The following is a 15,248-nucleotide window of genomic DNA, read 5'->3' as shown; positions in this document are numbered from 1 at the left end:
GAAAACTGAATTCTTAATTCTACCATCCATGGATTTTTCTTTATATCTTTCTTTTCTCATTTTTCTGTACTTCAGAGTTCCTGGTGTGTCTTCTGTCTATTATCTGGTTTTCTATATTCATTCATTTATTTATATTTGCTGCCTTTATTGAAGCACAGACCCAGGACAGATTTTTCATCAATATTGTTCTCTTGATTGCATAACCATGTTTTTTGGATTATCTATTTAAAACATCCTTTTAAAGAACTCCCAGCTTTCATTCGTTTTTCCATCAGCATTTTTGCTCACACTTTCGTTGATGCTCTGCCTCAGCTTTAGAAGGTTAGCTCTTTGTACACCATCGTATTATTTCACTTCTTTTCTGCATCATGGGTTGGGACCATCCTCTGTTCACACTGAATGCGGTGGGGCTGTGTTCATGTCTGGACAACCACAGGCTGTTTGGGGTGATGGTTGTAATCTTATCTGGCATAGAGACGTCCCCACCAAGTGGGCTCTGCATCAGATATCTTTGAGACATCAAGCCATTCCAGTGGCCCTGGAGGAGTGTCCCCAACCTGTTCCAGTTCAGCTCATTTTTATGGTTTGTCTGGATTCATCTCCTGCTGCGTGGTCTCAGGACTCTGCCAAGGCTGAATTCAATTCTGTGGACTGAAGTCCTCTTTTGCCATGGCACCTCTCTGCTGCACCCCCCGCTTCCTCCTAAGGAGCAATGCGACACTGAATATATCCAGTCTGTTGCTTTTGGAGCAGTGGATATATTCTGTTACAGGCTTATTACCGATGTCCAGAGTGAGAGTTTTCACCCCAGCCAGATCCTGCTCCTGGCAGCGAGTTTAGCCTTTCGCTCAGATTAATTATTCCCTGCCCTAGTTTCATCCCCTCTCTTCTCATGGTAGGCAGTGGCTCCTCCCCTCCTGGCGTCCACATACTTCAAATATTTGCAGCTGGTTTGTTTTGTCCTGAGTCACTGCTTGACTCTGCTGAGCTGTGAGCCTGGGGCTGGGCTCGCTTCACGAGTGGGTGCAGCTCCAGTCGGAGATTTGTGCTTACCGAGCGGTGCGAGGGGTTGTCCTCAGCGCTGATGGGCAGCACGTCCCTCTTCAGATTGCGTTAGCAGCCTGGGCGCCCTGCGAGGCTGCGCCGTGCCGTGCCACGGGGGATGCTGGCAGGTGAGCCCCGGCGAGGAGGAGTTGGGGGGCGATGCAGCCCTTTGGGTGAGCCCCCCGGCCCGTGCATGATGGGCACGCATCCCATTGGATCTGGTCTTCATGGGTCAACTCTGCTTCCAGAGCGGGGCAGGAAGAAAACCTCTAATTGCATGTGTGCTCCCACTAGGAGGTTGGGTAGTAAGAACTAGAAGTTTTCATTAATTGGAAGAAAGTTGGTGAAAGTGGTATTTCTGAGACGAGGAGGATGAGCTGTGTGATTGCAATATTAAATCATGGCCTCCATGGGAAGGGCAGAGGTGGGAGTGTGCTCCATCCTGACACTTCGCTGCCTGGGGCTGGGTTATGAGGCGGTCTTGAATCTCCCATGCGTCAGCAGGCAAACTAGCAAAGCTCAAAAGCAGGTGCTCCTGGGAGGCTGTCACAGACCATCAAACCAATCCACAGAGCCAAGGACTTGTCGCAACTTCACCAAAGGGGATAGAGAAAACAATGTTGTTAGAGGTTTTAATTTAGAGAGGTAGATTGCGGAGCTCGTGCAACCTACAAGAGAACAAAATTTGAGTCTCTGAAAATTGTGATTGAGAACATTGTTTTTGGAAATGTATTTCTGAATGCCCGTTTGGCATCCGTGTCATGGGTAAACACAAATTTGTCACTGGATTGGAATTTGGTGGCTTCATTAGAAATACCAGTCGCATTCCTGCAAGCTAACGGAGCCCATTCCAGCTGTGGTGTATGTCTTAGTGCCTCCAAAATCGATGGGCACGATGACTCAAATTGAAAGGTAACACTTAAAGAGACAATCTGTGAAGTAAAGTGGAGATCTGTTTAAAAAGCATTTACTACGTGACCAAAACCCACAGCTGTGAAATGGGTGGGTTTAGTTAAATGCTTAATAAGCCTCTATTAGACAAAATTAGAAAGCTATTAGAAAGCTGCTATTAGACATAGAAGAATGTGTGACAAACAGGAAAAAAGAAACTGATGGCAATCAACAGAGATAATATGAAATACAAAAAGTGAGGGTTTTTAAATGTGTCAGAAACAAACCCTAAGTATTATACATATTGCTCAGATAGAAGAGCCAAATATTAAAAACAAATTCTGTATTTGAATTTTTTGAACTGCAAGTGTTTGGAAAGGGGCAGGACAACTTTTGAGTCCATTGCTGAAGGAGGATGCCGGACTAGTGATAAACAGCAAGAGTCCTAAGAGACTTGGCTGCAGCATAGCCTTGTTTTTAAACAAATCTTGAAATACTCAGAAAGAGCAAGAAGGCCAGAGGAGAAATAATCTATGTAAGTTTTCAAAATAATGGAAACGCTGATACAGTATAAGTGGATAGAACTGGTGGCCAGCATCCTGCCAGGTCAAGCAAGCTGAGCTGATGACTACTATGGGCTTAAAACCTGTGCAGGGAAGGTTTTAATTTCCCTTCCACAGGCGAGGATTTGAGACTTGCAGAGGAAGGGTGCCGTGGAGCTGGCACTCTCACGAGTGTCAGTCGAAGCCTCGCTGCAGGGCGCGCTCTGAAAGGGCCTGACCTAGATTTACTTGCCTGGGTTTTGCTCGGTGGAGCGTGGGGAGCTGCTGTGTTCACCAGCAGCACTGGGCATCCCCAGCTCCGTTTTGGTGAGCCGGAGCCAGTCACATCGTGTGGCTGCAATTTAGCTATGGCTAAAGCTGGGAGCACAGCAAGGTGGTTTGGTGGTACGGTAAGCTCCCAAGATGTCCTCTACAAAGCTTCATCTGGTGGCATTTTGCCTGGGAATAAATGCAAAATCCCATTCTTTGACCAAGGCAAATGTAATCTTTTCCATTTGTCTTCCCAAATGCTGCTGCATGGGTCATTTCTGGCTATTCTGGCTGGTCTTCATTTTGAAGATTCTTCCCAGGCCACCCCATGCTGCGGTATCAGCTCACCCGCCCACCCTCGCCTGAGTTTCACACACCTGTTTGCATTTCAGGTTTCACACACAAATTTGCATTGCATCATCATTAACACCTTCCTGTGTCTTCCATGTTGCCCTCCCACTTGAGCTTGCTCCCCTGCAAAACAAATGCTATTCCTTAAAAAAAATACATCTTTCTTTAAAATAACTCATTTGTTGTTACATGCTTAACTCTTTGAGCTACAGACACCTGCTGAGTGATGTTTCTCTGTCCCTCCTGTACATCTTTCTGTCTCGTGTTCTGTTCAGGCTCCAAGTGCTGTGTCTCAGGCAGGGTACCCGTGTTGGGTGCTTCTAGAGTACCTTGCACGGCAGGGCCTGGTCTGTTACTGAGGCTTTGCAGATGCTGTGGAAATGCAAACAGCAAATGTTAAACCCAGCAGCTGCTCCCAGGCCCTCCTCGCAGACTCCTGCTGCATTTGAGTTGATAAAGTTCATGATTGGGGACTTATCAGGTGGGGAACCAAGACAGCCATTGACTTAGCTGAAACCAGCCTTCTCCCTTATGCAGGGTGGCTCTGGTGGGGGTATTTTTCAGGATGCTTGCCAGTAGGAATCAGTGAATCTGCTCTTCCCGATGCGCTGTAATTGCTCACTAAATATAGTGCTGGTTGTGCCGCTAAATCCTCCTCTGCGGAGCTGGCCCTTTTGGCTCTCCCCAGACTCGATTTCAAGGCAGGGCGGCAGAGACGCCTGCATAGAGAGATGGGTATCTTCCCTCCCGTGTCGAGGGCATGTTCTGAGCAGGGTCTCAGCTGGGTTTCCCATTTGCTGCGGTTGGGGTAGTGTCTGGAACTGATTTGGAAGTGTGTGCAAGAGGCACGCCAGTTCTTCCTCAGCCCAGGTAGCTGTGGGAAGTTGCTGTTCATGCCGATGGTTTCTGTTTGTCACTGCTGCTCTGCAACGGGAAGGGCTGGAGACGGGCACAGTTTCAGCTAGTTATAGGCCAAGTTGGTGTTTCTTCTCTTTCCTGGGCTGTTTCAGTGCAAATACCTGAGCCTGGCAGAGCAGCAGGCAAGATGCTTAGGCTAAGGCAACAATTTCCCATCCTAAGTTTCACACTGCCGCTGGTTACTGCTGTCAGCTGGCAGGGCAAGGCTGGGGGCTGTGGGCAGGGCACGCTCAGCCCCTGGGCAGAAGTGGCTGGGAGCACAAGGGACTCTTGGGGCTGTGCACGGTGGGTGCTGGCGTACCAGGATAAGTCCCAAGCCCTGCTGGGTGTCCTGGGGAGTCCAGCTGAGCCTGCTTTTAGAGCTGAAGCTGGTGGTAGGGCTGTATCCCCCACGCTCAGCCGCTGTTGCCTACGGCTGTAACTGGAGAGGTCAAGGAGGTGGAAGCGCCTGTCCTGCAAAAATATTTTTACAAATGTCTGAGCTGGGGCATGTCCACAACTAATAAAATCCCATTGAGAGAGAGCAGCTGGGGATCCGTGGGAGATGGCTGGAGTGGACGGCCATTGTCAAATCAGCAATTGGCCTTAAATCAGGTACCTGAGGTAGGCTGGGGTGCTGTAAGGGGCTCAGGGGTCCCGTGGGCCTCAGCTCTGCAAAGCAGCCATAAAATGGGGGAGACCTGAGTGTTTCTGGGCCAGACCCTGCTTCAGAGGCGTGTCCCAGGGAGGTGCTGGAGAGAGGGCTCTGCTGAATTTGGGGGGTGGGGGCGGTACTGTTGCTGTGGTTTTGGCCAGAGGGCACATGCTTTTAAAAGCAGGCAGGTGGGGTAGAAAGCGGCTGGGGCCCAGGAATCTGCTGGGGGATGAAATGTCTCAATGAAAACTTGAGGGGGCTGGGCCGGCCTGGGAGCTGCAGGTGGGACAGAAAACCAGGAGGAAAAGCGGCTGCTGGAGGCCTGGGACAGGGAAGAGGAGGGTGGCCAGCTGCCTGCACGGCCCCAGACCCTGCAGGCAGGGCAGCCGCGCTGCCCGGGCCGTGCGCCCCGGCACCCTGCCAGGGTAGGGCCGGGAGGCGGCTGCGGGGGAGACAGGAGCCTGGGCACGAAGCAGGTCCCTGGGCTGTGCTGGGGGCCCCTCCGCCCCGGGGCCACCCGCCGTGGCAGCGTGGCCGCCCATGGGGCGCATCCAGCCACCCCGGGCCTCCGCCGTGCAGGCCGCTGGGTGCCCGCCCCGGCCTCCTGCCTGAGGCCGCCGCCGCCCCGGCCTCCCCGGCCCCGCGCGGCGCTGCTCGCCGCGGTCCAGCTCCAGGCTTTGCCGCCGGCAGCCCCGTTGTGGGTGCCCAAGGCCTTTTCGGCCATTCAGATGGAAATGCCCCGGGGCTGGAGAATGGAGACCCTGTTCCCAGCCTGAGGGGAGGGGGCAGCCGCCATTACTTGGCTGGAAAGAGGGCGAGGAGGGGAGCGGGGCTCCTCTCCCGTCTGCTCAGCCCCACGGAGATTTCTGGGGCGGCGGAGCTGGGGAGAGGGGTCTGGACCCGGCCGGCATCAGGGAGGACGGTCTGGAGCAGGTTTGTGTTGCTCGGTGCCTGCTGCCCTGATGACGGGCGTTACTGGCGCTGCAAGGGCAGGCTGGGGGAGCAGACCGGGGCTCCCTGCTGCCCTGGGGCTGGGAGTGCCAGGGATGGCTTCTCTGGAGAGGTCCTTGAATGGACACTCTTGCTCTCTAATGGTCGTCTTTAGCAGTCTTACAGGTTGCATGTAGCACAGTTCAGGCGCTACTTGTCTCCTGTCCTTGCATCCTCACTGGAGGATGCTGATCTTGCTTGTCTGTCTTGCAGAGATGACTCTCCTGTCCTCCCAGACACCATCCCTGGAGACATCCTCAGCTGCCACTGAGAGCCCAGAGCAAAGGATGCTGGAGAAGAGGTCCAAGGTTATCGAGGAACTGCTCCAGACAGAGCGGGACTATATCCGAGACCTGGAGATGTGCGTGGAGAGGATCATGGTGCCCCTGCAGCAGACACAGGTAAGAGCATGGGGGCAACTTACAGTGCAGCACTGGTGGGATGGGGTGAGGATACTGAGTGCACTTTGTTCTTGAAGACTTCCAAGCAGCAGCACAGGAATCCATAGGGGAAATTCAGCTATGCTGAGGGAAGCAGGATGGTTCTCATTGCTCCCTGCACTCATAGAAATAGCCCATTTGTTTTGGGATCCTGCTGAGCTCTCACCATTGCTGAGAGCAAGAGACCTGGCAGCAAGTATCACAGATTCATTTCCTGGGGCAAGAAATGTTCCTTTTCATTTGGTTTGTAGGTTAAATTCATTGTCAGGAGAAAGAAAATATGGGGTCTTGGCATGGGGACAGTTGGTGGGAGGAGAGGGAGAATATCAGGTGAACAGAGGCAGGAATGAAGCTGCTGGGAAAGAGGAAGACACTGTGTTTGGTAGGTCACATAAGGATTGAGAGCTTCAGTGCAGTGGGGGACAAGGGATGAGTACAGAAGTCACTGTGGTGGGAGGAAGTCACACCAGATGGCCGCTGTGGAGCTGAGACTGATGGGTTGCAGGAGGACAAGGGGGGGGCTGTTGGGTCTGGCTGGGATGTGTTCCCCCATTCAGGACATCTCTCTTCCCATTCCCTAGATGCAGAACATAGACTTTGAGGGTCTTTTTGGAAACATCCACATGGTAATTAGCTTCTCCAAGCAGCTGCTGTCCACCTTGGAGGCTTCAGATGCCATCGGTATGAATTCTGCTGTTACCTTTTCTCAGCAGGCTGGGATGGGCTTTGCTAGTGGTGGGGCAGAACAGAGTAGTTTAAATGGCAGGAGAGTGTCACTGCAGTTGGGCTTCCTTCCCGCTTGTCCCTGTCGCTGCTCATCAGTCCAGCAGCGAAGCCAAGGAGATCTGTGTTGCCCCATGGATCGCTATGCTGAGAAACACAGTGCTTGTGGCCCTCCCTGGCCCCTTGCCCCAAAGGGAGTCCCACTCTTATGCTGCCACTGACCGGTGTCCCTGCTCCTCACCTCTGGGAGAGCTGGATGGATTGAGGTCTCTGGGCTAAGTGGCTCCTGGGGTTCCCCTGGGGGCTCTTCAGCTAGGTAAATAGTCCCCTGAAAGCACCAGTGAACATGTCCTGGTGAGTTATCATGACATGCCCTTGGCTTCAGCCTGGGGCCTCCTTGCCTTGGCAGACCTTTGATGCACAGCTTCCCATTTCTGTCCCCCGGCCTGCAGCGACAGGGAAGCAGGAAGGATGTATGGGCATGCTGAGGGCGATGAGGAGGCATCCTGGTTTCTCTAGTAACACTGTCCCCTCGAGCTGTGTGTGGGGAAGGGGACACTGGGCGTCTCACCATGAGACGTACCAGGGTTGTTGAAGGCAGCTGGGGACACTGAAGTCCTGCTTTGCTGCTGTCTGTAGGACCAGTGTTCCTGGCACAGCGTGCAGAGCTGGAGAGCGTCTACAGGGTGTATTGCCAGAACCATGATGAGGCCATCGCACTGCTGGAAACCTATGAGAAGGATGAGAAGATGCAGAAACTATTCCTGGACCTGCTGGATAGCCTCAGGTTGGAGCCTTTGGCTGTGGTGGCCACCAGGCTGGGGTAGGGGGGGTCAGTCTCCAACATCCCTGCCCCTCTGCCAGCAGTGCTTGGACAGTTCAGGTGGTGACTGGAGACAGGACGGCTGTGTCAATGCATAGTTGACCAGGCTGCGGGTTCAAATGCCCCCTGCCCCAACATACAGGTACTGGGACACCTGTAGGCCCCCTTAAACTCTGAGCAGGAGCCACCAGAGAAGGTGGCATGTCCTGGATTGAGGGCTCCTATTCCCCAAGCCCTGCCCCACCGTGGCTGGTGAAGGAGCCGCTTTGCCTGGCTCAGCGACTGCCAGGGCTCCAGCTTGTGGAGGTTAATGTCCCGGGATCCGGCAGCGCCAGCAGCTGCTCTGGGGGGACAGGGCTGCCCACTGCCCTGGCAGCATCACTGCGGGAGGGGGTGAAAGTGCTGGCTGCGGGATTGCACGCCTGCTGCTCCATTAACCTGTTGCTTTTCTTTGCTTTTTGGCACTCTGTGGGCCGGCAGGAGCCTGTACAGTGAGTGGTAAGTGCATCCTTCCTGTTAGTCCCCGCTTGTGTCTGTCCTGCCTGGCTGCTCCCTTGTAACTAACCTCCTGCCCTGGCTGGGTGCATGCTGGGGGCCCTAACGGTGCCTCCTGGAGGCACGTCTGGGAGGAGCAGGGTGTCTGGCACGATCGCAACAGAGGCAATGGATGGGCTACACAGGCAGGCAGCACAGGAAGGTGATGAAGTGAGGGGAGGTCTTGGGCAGGAAACAGGTTTTGGGAGCCATCAGCCCCAAGGAGCCAGGAGAGCCCTGTGCCAGCTGTGGTCCTGAGCACAGTCTGTCCTGCAGTGGGGCTCAGATTTGGGCAGTCGTGTGGTGGGACAGAGTCTGAGGCAAGTGGCACTCTGGTAAGTTTGAGATTGTGCCTGTGTGGGGTTTTGTGGTGGGCCTGGTGATGGAGAGGATCCTGGCTGGGAAGGGTCATATGGTGTGAATGAGGTCTGGAAACCTGGGGTTGATTTCAGATCACTGGGGGTTCAGGAGTGCAGTGAGTTTGGAGATGAGGGTGGCGTGACTTAGGGAGTACAGTGGATTTAGAGGCGTTGGTATTCTGGGTCTGGTTGGGGTTCGTTTGAGGGGGCAGAATTTGCATGGCAGAGCTGGACTGAAACCTGGTGCATCTCCTTTGTCCCAATTTCCCAGGGGCTGCACAAACTACATTAACCTGGGCTCCTTCCTCATCAAGCCAGTGCAAAGGGTGATGCGGTACCCACTGTTGCTGATGGAGCTGCTGAGCGCCACCCCTGAGGCTCACCCTGACAAGGCACCGCTCACAGCTGCTGTCCTCGCAGTCAAAGAAATCAACGTCAACATCAACGAATACAAGCGCCGGAAGGACCTGGGTGAGTAGCTGGGTAGTGATGGGGAGAGAGAGACAGGAGTGGGTGTGTTGAGGTTGGCATCTGTCAGCTCCTGAGCCTTAGCTGGCAACCACAGTCAAGGAGGGAATCTGCTCCCAAAGTCTGTGCCCTCACAGAAGGGCAGTAGAAGAGCTGCATTTAAAGAATTTGAGCATGAGATACAATACTTAAAGTAATGTGGTTTTCATCTGACTTTAGCTGTTTCTTGTGATACAGAGATATGAAATGTATGCAGTTGCTGACCACATGGCTATTAAATGAAAACAAAAATAATTATAAGACAAAAGAATATATATTTAAAGTTTAAAAATGCAGTTAAACAACACAAGTAGGGAATTAATCTGCTAGGGCAGTCTCTGTCTTACTGAGATTTGGAGACTAAGTTTGAAGCTATATCTGTAGATGGGACAGAATCACAGAGGTGCTGGCTGTAAGAGCCCTCTGAAGTCTCCTGTCCAACCTCCTGCTTGGAGCAGGATTGTCCCCAACATTGGCTCTGATCGGCCATCGCTCCCTCCAGCCGATTCTCACTGACCCCCAAGGATGGAGATTTCACAGCCGAGAGGTGCTGACCTGTGCCAGGGATACACCACCTTCATGGTGAAGCTGTGCTTCCTGATCTACCCTGAAACTCTCAAGCCGCCATCTGTGGCCGCTGCCCCTCGCTGTATTGCCTGGCACTGCTGAGAGGAGTTTGGCCCCATCACCTTTGTAGCTGCCCTTCAAGTAGCTGCAGGCTGTGAGCAGATCCCCCTCCACCTCCTCCCAGCCAGGCTGAGCCCGCCCGGCTCCCCCAGCTCTCCTTGTGGGGCCTGAGCTCTCCCTGTCGGGGAGCTCTGATTCTCCCACATCTCTCTTGATGTGGGGGCACCAAAACTGCACACAGGACCCAAGTGCAGCCTCCCTGGGACTGAACAGAGGGAGAAAATTATTCCCTTTGACCTGCCAGCCACCCTCCCTGTCTTCCCTTGGAAGCCTCTGACTCATGTAAGTCTTATACTTTACTCTTTCCACATAGCCCCACTGAAGCTGAGATGACATAGGCTGCCTGTAATGATTGCACATATTTGCTAAAGAAGCAATATAAATACCTTCTGTATGTCCCGTGATTATTGTACACAATCTCCTATGACATCTTATGCTAATGCTATGCATAATCCTATGGAAGAGTTTGAATGGTGGGTCTACAAACTGTAGGGTGTATCAAGAGACAAATAGGGGATTACAGGTGGCAGAGTGCTGGATTTCAAGATTATGTATGGTATGGTACAGTACGATATGATATGTAGGGTACTTGGGACTGCAGAGGCTTAGGGAAGGGAAGAGCCAGCAAAGGCTATTGTTGATGAGGCACTGTAAGACACGGGCATTGTGCTGACAAGGGTTCTGATTTCTACATCAATCTCTTTAGTGCTAAAGTACCGGAAAGGAGATGAGGATAGCCTCATGGAGAAGATCTCTAAGCTCAATTTCCACTCTATCATCAAGAAATCCAACCGTGTGAGCAGCCACCTCAAGCATCTCACAGGCTTTGCGCCCCAGGTAATGTGCATCAGCTGCCAGGTGCACTTACACCCTGTGGTGCTTCTGTGGTGGTACCTGCTGTCCCCCCACACCCCCTCTCTGATGAGTTGCTCTGATCCAGGCCAGCAAGGCAGAGTGAGCTTAGGGTCTGAATGACCCATCTCTGCTGTCTGGCTTGTGGGCAGGAGGCCCCACACCTCACACTCTGGGAGGTGCTGGAGTCCTGCATTGCCTCCCTTGAGACATTTTCTCTCACAGCTAAAGGATGAAGCCTTTGAAGAGACAGAGAAAAATTTCCGGATGCAGGAGCGGCTGATCAAGTCCTTCATCCGGGACCTTTCCCTCTACCTGCAGCACGTTCGGGTGAGTCAGTCTGGGTGTGATGCCTAACCCATGGGGCTCGCCGTGCACTGCCCCTCCTGCCTGCATGGTGTGTACCTGCAGTGCCTCTAGCCAGTGCTCCTGCCCTCAGCCTTGCCAGCGGGGTGGTCTCTGAGGGTCTGGGCTGACCTGAGAGGCCTCTTCTCCTGGGCAGCAAGCACGGCTGTGTTGACTCTGTGTCCCTGGTGCAGGAGTCAGCTTGCATGAAGGCGCTGGCAGCGGTGAGCATGTGGGACCTGTGCACGGAGAAGGGCAGTGGGGACTTGGACCAGTTCCAGAAAGTGAATCGGCTCATCAGTGACCAGCTCTTCTCCAACTTTGTGAGTGAGGCTGTGCTCTCGCGTGCTGGGGGCACCTCTCTGGGGCCCTCCCTGGGGGCCTGCTGCAGATGGGCAGCCCCTGGGAGGCTGCAGGGAGGGTAAGACAGCCTAGGAGAGGTGTGAGCACTCCTGTTCGGCTCTTCCCTCCTGAGGCCTTTGACGCCTGTGGGTTTATGATGTGTATTGAGCATGTCTATTAGATACGTATTTTTTCAGCCTTGCCTGAAAAGTTACAGCTCTCTATGCGAGTGGTTCAGATACTACTCATAGTGTTGCCCATGCTGGCACATTTATGTAAGATTATAGAATAATTCCTGTTGGAATGGACCTCTGGAGCTCTGGTGGGTGCCACTGGGAAGACAGACCCTATGCTGTCCTGGGGAGGTTGTGTGCTTGGAGGGTGTTCACCGCATGGTGGGATAGAGCACCTCATCTCACCTGCTCTCTGCATCTCTGCCCACCAGAAAGAGCGGACGGAGCGGCTGGTGAGCTCGCCCCTGAACCAGCTGCTGAGCATGTTTGCAGGGCCCCACAAGCTGGTGCAGAAACGCTTCGACAAGCTCCTTGACTTCCACAACTGTACAGAGCGAGCAGAGAAGCTGAAGGACAAGCGAACACTGGAGGAGCTGCAGTCGGCCCGCAACAACTACGAGGCCCTCAATGCCCAGCTGCTGGATGAGCTGCCCAAGTTCCTGCGCTTCGCCAAGGAGCTATTTGCCAGCTGCGTGCGGGGCTATGCCGAGGCGCACTGCAACTTCGTGCGCCTGGCCCTGGAGGAGCTGAGACCCCTGTTGTCGGTGGGTTCCTGGAGCACAGCCTGCGCTCTGGGCTCAGTGCAGTGCTAATCTCTGCACAGGGCTTGTCCCTGAGCCTCCCTGGGATCATTCCCATGGCAGGGGAAGCTGCTGCTGCAGTTTCAGGCCCCGAGTGCTTTGTGGAGGGCTCCTGTGGGATGCTGTCAGGGCAGGGATTTGGGGGTCATGATGCAGTTGTGCGTAGAGATGGTGAAGGCTCTAGCTGCTCCTGGAGCAGTAACAGGAGAGCATTTGCCTGGGAGAATCTCAGGTCATGAATTTGGGGACCACTCAGAGCTGGGTCCAGACAGGACTGCAAATCTGGACCTGATGCAAGTCACAGGCAGGACTCAGAGCTCTGCTTGGCCTGGGAGGTGTCTCTGTAGCTCTTGCCACTTTTCCCAGCAGCTGTCACCTAACCATGATCCTCAACCCTGCTCTGGTTCCAGTTGCTGAAGGTGTCCGGCAGGGAGGGGAACCTCATTGCCATCTTCCAGGATGAGCACAGTCGAGTCCTCCAGCAGCTCCAGACCTTCACCTTCTTCCCAGAGTCCCAGGCAGCTCCCAAGAAGCCTTTTGAAAGGAAGAGCGTGGAGCGGCAGTCTGCCCGGCGGCAGCCCCTTGTTGGTTTGGTGAGTTCCCTCTGCCCCGTGTCAGGGCTTGCGGAGCCCAGGACAACCGCTCACACCTGCCTTGTTCCTCTGCAGCCTAGCTACCTCCTGCAGTCGGATGACATCCGAGCTGCCCTCCTGGCCCGCTATCCCCCAGACAGTCTCTTCCAGGCAGACCGCAATTTCAATGCTGCCCAAGACCTGGATGTCTCACTGCTAGAAGGAGACATTGTAGGTGTCATCAAGAAGAAGGACCCCATGGGCAGCCAGAATCGCTGGCTCATAGACAATGGGGGTAGGTGGCTGCTCCCTGCCCTTGGAGCCTGCTGTAACTCCCCTCTTCGGGTCCCCCTGTGCCCCAGTCTGAGCTCCCTTCCTCTCCATCTCTGCAGTGACCAAGGGCTTTGTGTACAGCTCCTTTCTGAAGCCTTACAACCCGCGCCGCAGCCAGTCGGACGTCTCTGTGGGCAGCCACTCTTCCAACGAGTCGGAGCACAGCAGCTCCTCTCCCCAAAGCAACACCACACTGACCTTCAGCCCCAGTGGGGCAGCCGTCACCTTCACGCAGAAACCCCTGCAGGACTCAGCCTCCCCAGCAGACCTGTACCAGTCCCTGCAGCCCCCCTCGGAGATGGACTCCCCCTCTCTGCCCCAGGTTGGCTCTGGTGACAGGACAGTGCCACTGGAGGCTGGTACAGTGATGTCTCAGCGCCGCTACAGCCGCCCCGAGCTGGGCTGCAGCCCCAGCTCTCGCAACGGGCACCCCGCCAAAGTGCATCTCAGACCCACACCCTCGGTGGAGGACAGAGACTCTGGGCTGGAGAGCAGTGAGTCAGAGGGCAACCAGGTGAGCTCTCAGCCTCCCCGGGGTGGGGCTAGGGCCGCTGAGGGCTGATCCCCTCACTTGAGTGGGGGCTGAACCATCATTCTCCCTGGCAATGACCAGGGAGAGGTGGGAGGTGGAGGCTGCTTTGTCCCAAAGGTCTGAGGTGGAGGATGAGACCTTTTCTCCCAGCAGCAGAGGGGCAGAGGCAGAGAACTGGGCTGCAAATGGGGGTGGGCAGTTGGGGGCAGCTCTGGCAGAGGCCAGGACAGGGCTGGGGCTGTCACTGTTTGGGGAGAGGAGCAAAAGCCCTCATATCCTGTGCAACGCAACAGCAAGGCTGTGTGGCATGACCATCTAACTGACGCTCTCCCTCTGTCTGGCAGGTCTATTATGCCCTCTACACCTTCAAAGGCCGAAACACCAACGAGCTGAGTGTGTCAGCTAACCAGAGACTCAGGATCCTGCAGTTTGAGGACATCACAGGCAATCGGGAGTGGTGGCTGGCCGAGGCACACGGGAAGCAGGGCTACGTGCCCTCCAGTTACATCCGGAAGACAGAGTACACGTGAGGTGGCAGGCAGGAGCCTGCACCCCGTGCCTTGTTCCTGCGGGGACTGCCAGGAGCCTGAGGGAGGCTGGCCAGCCCTGCAGCCCTCACTCCTTGCCCTGAGGCAATGTTCCTCGCAGCCATGTAGCACTCCTGCGCCCCACCACGTTGGCTGCCATTGGAAGGAGGACGGGTAGGCTAGCAGGACAGGCAGGAACAGGCAGCTTGTGTGAGGGCAGGGGCAAGTTCACCTGTGCTGTTTGAGCCTCCTGTGTCCAGCAAAGCTTGGGGCTGTGGCCCAGGAGGGTAAGGCTTGACCAAGGCTGAGGAGCTGCTGTGGGTTTAAATTGTGGAAGGCTGATGTTGAGTTTCTGGAGTCCGTCTTTAGCCAAGTCATGTTAAAAGCAACCCGGGCCCTGTGAACATGCTCCCTGTGCCTTCTCGCCAGCAGCAGCAGGAGCCTGGTGTCGCCTGTTGTGCAGGAGCTCAGGGTGGGACATGTACACACTGCCTGGGGAAGCAGCTCTGAGGTTCACTGGGAGTGGTTGAGCTCCAGGGCTGGGATGGGCCTGGCCTCCCAAAGTCCGCACAGCAGAACCCCCAGCAGGTGCTTCATTCCCATGCTTGGTCTCCCAGGGGCTCAGGCCTCTCCAAGCTCTGCTGCTAGCAGCAGTCATCGGGTTGTCATCTTCCAGGTGAGCCGGAGGCCCAGAATGCCATCTTCCCTTGTCAGCACAGTTATCTTCAGTGCCCAAGACCTGTCTTTGTGCTGACATACCCACCTGGCTGCCCTGGGCTGGGGCAGGGCAGAAGGCAGAGCACAGGCTGTCCTCCAGCCTGAGTTGTTGGGGGCTCTGACAAGGACTGCTTCACCTATGCGCTTTCCTGCAGGGCACTGGAGATGGTGCTGACATTCTGGGAGGGCAAGGTCTTCCCTGGGAGGGATGTGGTGCCCTTTGCCGGGGTGGTGTGTCTTACCCACTGCTGCCATGCCCTGAAGGAGGGAAGCTCCCTTCTCTTGGGCCGATGTTTGTATCCCCTGTACTGCTGCTCTGTAAATAAAGATTTGCCCTTGTGTATAGGAGGTGCCTGTGCAAGTGTTGGGAGAGGAGTACCTGGCCAGGGCTGGGCTGGGGGGCAAAGCCCACAGACTTCATGCAGACGCTGCAGGGCCAGGAAGAACATTTACCTTTCAGTGGGGTCCATCACGCTTCTGCCTTGGCGTTTGTGCCAGTTC

General features: G+C 54.8%; 1 protein-coding gene across 6 annotated transcripts in view; it reads left to right on the top strand.

The window, feature by feature from the left end:
- Positions 1-15,090, top strand: part of DNMBP (dynamin binding protein) — a 36,396-nt gene extending 21,306 nt beyond the window's left edge. For 4 of the 6 annotated variants that reach the window (XM_075504770.1, XM_075504775.1, XM_075504771.1 and 1 more), the window contains 13 exons: positions 5,854-6,041; positions 6,662-6,761; positions 7,443-7,590; positions 8,107-8,124; positions 8,791-8,990; positions 10,420-10,550; positions 10,791-10,895; positions 11,105-11,233; positions 11,698-12,030; positions 12,477-12,659; positions 12,735-12,933; positions 13,031-13,485; positions 13,848-15,090. In XM_075504770.1, coding sequence (XP_075360885.1) covers positions 5,854-6,041; positions 6,662-6,761; positions 7,443-7,590; positions 8,107-8,124; positions 8,791-8,990; positions 10,420-10,550; positions 10,791-10,895; positions 11,105-11,233; positions 11,698-12,030; positions 12,477-12,659; positions 12,735-12,933; positions 13,031-13,485; positions 13,848-14,033 — 2,375 coding nt within the window. In that variant the 3' untranslated portion in view covers positions 14,034-15,090. Of the gene's footprint in view, positions 1-986; positions 1,173-5,853; positions 6,042-6,661; positions 6,762-7,442; positions 7,591-8,106; positions 8,125-8,790; positions 8,991-10,419; positions 10,551-10,790; positions 10,896-11,104; positions 11,234-11,697; positions 12,031-12,476; positions 12,660-12,734; positions 12,934-13,030; positions 13,486-13,847 lie in introns of those variants that run through there. The other 2 variants (XM_075504774.1, XM_075504772.1) reach the window with 2 other exon arrangements.
- Positions 15,091-15,248: the final 158 nt, after the last annotated feature.

Source organism: Mycteria americana, chromosome 6 (genome assembly GCF_035582795.1).
Source record: "Mycteria americana isolate JAX WOST 10 ecotype Jacksonville Zoo and Gardens chromosome 6, USCA_MyAme_1.0, whole genome shotgun sequence".
NCBI lineage: Eukaryota > Metazoa > Chordata > Aves > Ciconiiformes > Ciconiidae > Mycteria > Mycteria americana.
The sequence above is the reverse complement of the archived record's forward strand: the minus strand, read 5'-3'. Positions and strand labels throughout refer to the sequence as shown.